Raw genomic sequence first — 8,538 nt, forward strand, 5'->3', positions numbered from 1 at the left:
CGGTTACACAATATTTTTTATGTACAAACATGGTATAGCCTTTAATGGAATTGCTTTCTTCAAAGTCATCCCCATTCTTTCATTCATGTCCAAATTTTCTGGTTTCACTCCATTAGCTAAAACCCAATCAAACTTGTGTAAAACTGACCCTAAAGTTAGTGGTAGCATACGAGAAGCAAGGGGAACTGCAGGGCACATTCTTCGACCAGAACCAAATGGTATAAACTCAAAATGATGACCCTTATAATCTATCATATTAGGTTCCAAGAATCTCTCTGGCTTGAACTTCAAAGGATCTTTCCACGTCTTTGGATCCCTACCAATTGCCCAAATGTTAACAAGAATTTGTGTTTCTTTTGGGATGTGATAACCTAACATGGTACAAGAGTCCATGGCCATGTGTGGGACTAAGAATGGAAGTGGAGGGTGTAACCTTAGGGTTTCTTTGATCACCGCGTTTAAGTAAGGAAGTTTGTCCAAGTCTTCTTCTTCTAGCTTATTTGAGGGGTTAATGACTCTTCTTAACTCGGCTTGGACTTTTTGAAGAGTAGTAGGGTTGTGGAGTAGCTCTGCCATTGCCCATTCTAATGTACTGGTAGTTGTATCTGTCCCTGCTGTGAACATCTCCTGATAAAAAGACAAATCAAACACTTTAATCTTAATATATATAGCATGCTTTATTTATTTGATTATGTCTTCAACCAGAATCGTGCTTTTAAAAACAACATGTATACCACTAATTAAAAGAAACTTAAAACCTCTTAATGAAGCTTCAAAGTATAAATCCCCTAAATATATTGATAGTAAACTTGGTCCTTTAGTAAATTTTGTCAAAAATAAGCACTTTTGATATCCATTTGGAGAGTTTTTTCATTACTTATGAAAGTGTTTAAATATAATTTTATTGTCATTTAGTCAAATGGTTGGCTTGAGTTCTGTTTTTTTTCCCTCAATCCAAATAAATAGAACCACCACACAAAGTGTAGCCCAACAAAATATATAATATTATTAATTTGATTTATTATTTGGTGGTTATTGAACACCAAAATCATATTCAATAAAATAATTTAAATTTGAAATCATTAGGTAATAAATAATGATCATTATTATTGGACTCATTTAACTACCAACAAATGATGTTAGTAACTTGATAATAAAATATGTTATCTATTCTAACATGTTATAATACAGTATACATAAGTTAAATCTCAAAATATTCGAGCATATAGAGTATACTTACAAAAAGTATGGTATTAATCGTTTGAGATGAAAACCTAGAAGGACCCTCCACACCATCACCACGATATTGAAGAAGTACATCTAAATAATCCTTTTTTCTCTCTTCACCATTTTCGATATCGTCCATTCTTTCTCTAAGATATCCACCCGCGATATCAAATGCCCTTCTAACATGAAATTGCGTCTTCCTCCTTATACCTTGTGGATCAAGACATCTCAAAATAGTAAAATAGTCTGCGATATTAGGTTTTCCTGCAAACTCCATAACTTTTCCTGCATGGTAAAAGAACTTTGCACCTCTATCCGATGTTGGATCAACTAGGTCTTTTGAAATCAATAGGTTTCCGATTAGGTTAAATGACATTAAGAAGAAAAACCTTCCAACATCAATGGAAGTTGTGCCTGAATTCCCCGCGTCTTCCATGAATTTAATCATTTGATCGATGCATTTTGTACGTACACCTCTCATGGCATCAAGACGACTTGTTATGAAGAACTCTGTCGTGCATAATCTCCTTAACATACGCCATTGTGGACCATATTGATTAGTGATGAGTGAACCCTCATTTCCTATATCGCCTTTCATGGATTCGTATATCTTTCTACCTGACAGCACCAGAGGTGTGGCCTAGAGGTTAATTATTAAGTTTACTAAAATAGTTTTATTAGTTAATGAAATATATATGAAAATAATGGAAGAAAAGTAGAGTTTAAATTTAACCAAACCTGAAAAGTGAGGTAAACACAAGCTGATAATTAATATTAAAACACTTTTGTTCCTTAAGTTATTTCATAATTTGATTTTAGTACACATAAATTTGCGCGATGAAAATCATGGGATATTCCACTATATATAGGAAAAACATCCAAATATAGTCATGCGTATAGTTATGAAAATCATGAGAGATCAGGGTTCAGATTTCACTATATACAAAAAAAAATGTCTATATATAATCGATGTACGTGAAAGTTGTACCTGCAAGCACGATGTCATGATTCTTGAACATTTCACGAGCCACTTCATTAGATGAAATAACCACTGTGGTCATTGAACCTAACCAAAGGGTCATTATAGGACCATGTTTGTTAGCCAATTTTGCAAATGATACATGTGGTGCAAAACCTGATTGAAAAATGTTGGTTACTAGTTGCCACCACCGTGGTCCTGGTGGTAACCGCCCGTATTCCTCGAGTCGTCGTTGTCGTCGCTCCGTCAATATAGCCCATGCAACCCATGCAAGTAAAAGTAGGACCAAACCTAAAATTTCATACTCCATTTTCACCTTTTTTTTTCTTTAGTATATAATCTGCATATATCAAAAGAAATAACAAGTCATTAGTAATTTTCTAAGATAAGCAAGCGTTTGATCATAAATTTAGTTGAAATTTGAAGAAAAAAAAACGAGTTTTGGAGGTTGAAGTCGTATTTGGACATGCATAATACTACTTGGGTAAGATTTGTACAGACCTTACACTTATGTTTTGTGAGGTAGAAAAGTTATTTCTGATAGACCCTCGACTCAAAAGAAATTTTTTTGAAACAAATTTGCAAGAAAAAATGACAACAAAATAGCAAGGATGACATACTTTATGAACAAATAATATTTTCAAATTTTTGAAGAAAAAAAAAGTGTGTTGATAGTAAAAATAAAAAGACTAGCTATGAAGCAAATAGAAAGAATTAATTAGAGAATGAAAAAATCTTTAGGAAAAAGATTGAAGGAATCAACCTGAGTGATGTACAAATTTTGTGTTTAGCCCATGAGAGCATTTATAGAGAAATGTACTATATTGTAGTGCTGTTTTTTCCTTTTTGGGAAAGTTATATATATATATATTTTGATGAAGAAGAGGGTCCAATCCCAATAATCAAAAAATTGTCCCTTGTGATGAAGACAAGCAATATGGCATCTTCATCCTTTTGGTTCAATATCTTTTTCTTTTTTTTTAAAATTATAATTAAAATAATAACTATGAGTGTGAACGACACATATCATTCATTTATTAATTTAATATGAATATCGATTATAAATTTTTATTATAAATTTAATGCGTAATCTCAGCATTTAGTATATGTTTCTAAATAATATTTTTCAATTATTTCATTTTGTCAAGTTTAATGTTATCTAGATTAGTCAATAAGATACATTTATATTTTTGATGAAATGATAAAAATTCTAATTGATTGACTAAGCAGATGTATTAAATGATTAATTTAAGCCGTCAATTTAGATTACATGAAGATTTTAAAATGAGGCTTTAAGCCTCAAACTTTTGGATTTAAAAAAAAACAATTTAGATTACATGTATAATTATTCAAATTGACTCATTAATATTATGTTTAAACTCATTAGAGTATCCAAAAGTTAGCAAGTTATAAGCTATTATAATAATTTTATTAGTATTTTTTATATGATAAAAATAAAATTTGCGTATATTTTTTTTTGAGTACCTGACAAATAAGATGACGATATATCAACCTGGACCGAAATATCATTGTCGTATTAAAGAGATACTCCCAAAGTATAATCAAATAAGATTCTTAGCCAATAATGAGTAATTAAAAAAAGGAAGAAATATATAGTTTTAAAAAGAATGTACGTTATAAATTATAATCAAAGCATTTGTTAACCAGCGCTGTTATATCATATAATATAATATTAGTCTTATATATGTAGTTTCTTACTTTCTTGCTTTCGATATTTGTTACGATATATAACCTATTAAGCTTCAGTTATCATACTATTTCATTGTTATTGTTCTGTTTTTCTGATTGTTCTTTACTATTTTTTTTATTGATTGACATGTTTTCTTTACTGCCATATTTTTTTCATAATTATTTTGATTTGTTTTACTTGAGTCAGAGGTTTTACGAAAAGTCTATCTACCTCCACGAGATAGTGATAAAGTCTATGATAAAATTATTTATCTTCTTCTTTTTCATATCTCTTGTATTTTTTTGTTTATCCTTTTTGTACGTTTTCTGTAGTATTTTTTCATGGTTTTTCCATTCTTGCCACTCTATTCTCTTTGAGTTCCGCTCGTGCGCTACTTAAAAATCATTGTTTTCCCATTGAAATTTTTCACTGAAAAATGTTCATTAGTTATTCCCACATATCTATATTTAGACTGAATAAGTAGAAAAGAAAAAACTAGTACTCCGTATTTTTATACCAAAAAATTAAAAGGTTTTTCAATATTTCGAGAATCTATTTTCTACCACACATTTTTCTAGTGAGCTAGTTCGGTGAAAAATAAATAGAAAAAAGAATTATATTTATAACATAAAATTTTCATTAATTCACGATTAGAAAAAAACCTATGTTTCTAATAATAGTGAAAGTACACTAGGTATATTATTATAATTTTCTTATGATAAATGCTAAAATAAAAAGAGTATTCAGAACACAAGCAAAAAAATGACAACACTCTCCAAGATTCAAACTCAAGACATTGAGCTCTAATTTTCAGCCTCTGACCAACCGCACTAGAATCATTTTTATTTATTTGGGTGCACATTCAAATATATTATCTATTTATATATAAAAAAAATTGGAAAACGGTCAAAAATACCCTCAAACTATTCTAAAAGGTTTAAATATACCCTTCATCCATCTATTGGTCTAAAAATACCCCTCAATCCACCTTTTTTGGCCTATTTTAACCCTTAAAACTTAACAGATTTTTAAAAATTATTATTATTAGTACTACTTATTACGTGGAGTCCTCTTATTGGATAAAAAAAATCCCCAATTAACCAATTTTTTCCAACCCGCCCCGATCAAAACCCACAACTCTGTGATCCAAATTCCATTAAACACAATTACACAAGAAATCCCAAATTTAATATTCTCACCCTCTGTCTTCTTCGTGGAGCAACATTTCTTTTTTTTTAGGAGCAGCAATTTTTTTTAACAATCCATGAAGCAGAGGCCAGAGGCAACCTCATCATTCCTCATCATTCCCATGACGAATTCATTGAAGAATTTTAAAAAATTATTTCTCCCTTGTTTTTTTTTTCATCTTGTTGACCTTTATATGAATAATTATTGTCCCTCTTAATAATATAATATTACTCTCAATACAGTCTCATTCATATTTGGTTTGTTCTGTTTGATCGATCTAGTTGAATACTTCAATAATTCATAATCTATTTAAACTTTTAATTCTCTGATTTCCTTATGATCATATTAAAATTCAATTGTTCTTCGAAAAATACCTGTTTTATTTGAAAAATAAAGAATTAATGGCGACGGCCTCGAGGAAAGTTGGGGGTTATTTGTCTGCCTCTACTTCATGGATTCCTTTAAAGAATTGCTCCAAAAAGAAAGACGAAGAGGGTGGGTATTAAATTTGGGTCACTTGTGTTTAATTGGATTTGGGTCATAGGAATGTAGTATGGGTCGCGCAGGCTAGAAAAAATTGGTGAGTTGGGGATTTTATTTTATCCAATAGGAAGACGCCACGTAATAAGTAGTACTACTAATAATAATTTTAAAAAATCTGTTAAGTTTTAAGGGTAAAAATAGGCCAAAAAGGTGGATGAAGGGGTATTTTTAATCCAATAGATAGATGGAGGATATTTTTAAACCTTTTCAAATAGTCTAAGGTTATTTTTGACTCTTTTCCGTAAAAAAAATTAAAAGTTGCCGGATGTGGGTCCGGGCCCTGAACACAATGCAATTTGTTTTAATTGAAAAGAGGGTTTGATTATTTAATTAAAAGTTAATATGTTGCATTTGGAATTTATTGTTTCATTGCAGACCTCATAATACCATTTACTTAAAATATGTTTCATTACTATACGGTACTTAAACAAATAAATAATCAATAAAAAGATATACAGTATTTATTTGTTGAACAGTCATTTTCAATATTAGATTCGTCCTATGTATCAACACTATAATGACACATTAAAAACACTAAAAATCACATATCAATAACCATTCCAACGAATAATTACTTCTTTATTCATTTTAAATTATCTATCGTAATTTTCTTTTACATTTTATTTGAATTGTTAGTAGTAATACATATTATTTCATAATATAACACATTGTAATGCTTAATTCATAAGTATAATATTTAGATATACTCTATTATTTTTCGTTGTTAAATAATGTAAAACTTTTGATGTTTTATGCATTAAATGATACTCCTTTTTTGGTAGAAAAAGACAACATTTTATTTATATTTAATATGCGTCCATACACGACTAGCGACCCAAAATATTCAGTTAAAAAATTAGATGATACTTTTAATTGTTAGTGAATTTTTCAATTTTTTGTCTGGAATTTTTTAAGAGGGGATGGAATGGCCGCAATTTCTGTGATAAAATAATATAATGTTGCTTTCTCATTTATTTACGTGATAATGGAGGCCACTTGATGAAAATTGTGCACTAATAAATTATTGATATTATGGATCTTCTTACATGACAATTATTTCTCCATAATTCATTGGTATGATTGTGGTATAGTTTATTGTTGTACTAAATAATATGGAATTATTTTTTTTTGTTATAAATTATAAATAAAATATAATTTTATTAATAAAACAATTTGGGTACAAATTTATTTATTCTCTGATATTTTTCTCTAGTAAATTTTTTTCATGATTTGAAGGTCACCAGTGACGTAATTTTTGAATTAGGATGATGTGGACCTCTTTAAGATTTTATTTGATCTCCATGAAAGAATTTTGAGAATCTTCTGATTGTCAAGAATAGTTTGGTTATGTCATGATCTTTATAAATGTTTCTAGAGTTTATGAAATTTTCAATATGCTTTGAAATATATATTACTCTTTTACAAAAATTAAACTCATATAATAAATTTTGAAATTAAAAAACAAATGAAAATGACAGATAAAATAGGTGCTCATGGTTAATGGAGGACCACCAATTTTAGGTACTATGTGTTTGGCGATTTCTTCACAAAAGATTGTGTCTTTCATAATAGAATCTGATAAAATAAAAATTTGAGTAAGTATTTATATAATAATCTTCTTTTGTTCGAAGAGATTATTCATTAAAGTAATGAGTCATTAATAATATAAAAAAATATGAGATCGTGAAATAAGGTTATATAGGATTACTGTTTATAGAGAGATTTGATTGTATTAATTTATTTTATTTGGGTGCGGGGATAAGATTGATTTCTCTCTTGAGGTTAGTTAAAAATATAAATTCATATGATATACTGCATTTGATAGACGATATAAATTTAGTGGGAAGAAGTGTGTAATAGAAGACTATGCAACATTTTAATATATCGTTATGGTTTTTAGTGCTCTGATGTTTTGGATATAAACTAAAAGGATCTTACTGTTCAAGTGAAATTATTTTGAACTTAATGGTCCAGCCTGCCTACTTGTATATATAATGATGTTCATATTTAAGATTTTGTCTAATGGTATATATCTTGAAATATATCAAGTATTGTAGTCAACCCTAATTTCTTATTTACCGCGGAATTGAAACAACAACAACATATTTAGTGAAATCCTATTAAATGGAGTATGCAAATCTTACAACTACCTCGTGGAGGTAGAGAGACTGTTTCCCTCGATTCATAAGTGGATCAAACTCAAATAAAAGAAAAAAAATGCATAACAATTAATATGAAAAGCGGTATAGAGCCTATAGAACAAAAACAATCTATACCCTCAAAATAGTGTAATAATCGAAGCACAATACATAACACATGCTATAGATAACAAAAGCAATGCAAGACAGCACTCTACCCCTACTGACATTCTATATACCATACTACGCGACCTTCACTCCTTCCTATCTAGAGTTATGTATCCTCGATAATGTGAAACTGCGACATTAAAATATTATAATAGAGACAACAAGAGAGGGATAACATAACACACATTCTATGTTTTTGCATTCAGCAGAGTTTAACTTATCTTTTGAGATGTACTAAATGGCATATATAAAATAGAGGTGGTCCTCATATTTGAGAAAAATTACATATTCTTGGACTGATACAAGTTGTATACATCATGGCAATTTAATTGAATTTTATCATAGGTCATATACATTTGAAGATGTGGTCCTTCTGTGGGGGACAAAATGATCAATTTTTGTTTTGAGGTTGACTGAAAATATATATGTTTCCATACAAAGTACAAGATACAATTAAGGGGGGAAGAAAATATTATTACTCCTGGAATTGATTTTGTGTTTATATGAACTTGATTTTTTGGATGTAAACTAAAAGAATCTTAATGTTGAAAGTAAAATTTTTCGAAATCAATGGTCATGCCGTCTCCTTGGACATTGATGGATTC

The 8,538-nt window shown here is 29.4% G+C and overlaps 1 protein-coding gene across 1 annotated transcript; it reads right to left on the minus strand.

Annotated features, from left to right (window-relative positions):
* Positions 1-3: 3 nt before the first annotated feature.
* On the minus strand, positions 4-2,540 carry LOC102598677 (cytochrome P450 76A1). The gene is made up of 3 exons (XM_006341198.2): positions 2,216-2,540; positions 1,241-1,845; positions 4-627 (listed from the first exon to the last, which is right to left on the minus strand). Exons 1-3 carry the CDS (start codon positions 2,514-2,516, stop codon positions 4-6), a joined length of 1,530 nt encoding a protein of 509 aa, XP_006341260.1. The 5' UTR covers positions 2,517-2,540.
* Positions 2,541-8,538: the final 5,998 nt, after the last annotated feature.

This window comes from Solanum tuberosum, unplaced genomic scaffold (assembly GCF_000226075.1).
Source record: "Solanum tuberosum cultivar DM 1-3 516 R44 unplaced genomic scaffold, SolTub_3.0 scf00021, whole genome shotgun sequence".
NCBI lineage: Eukaryota > Viridiplantae > Streptophyta > Magnoliopsida > Solanales > Solanaceae > Solanum > Solanum tuberosum.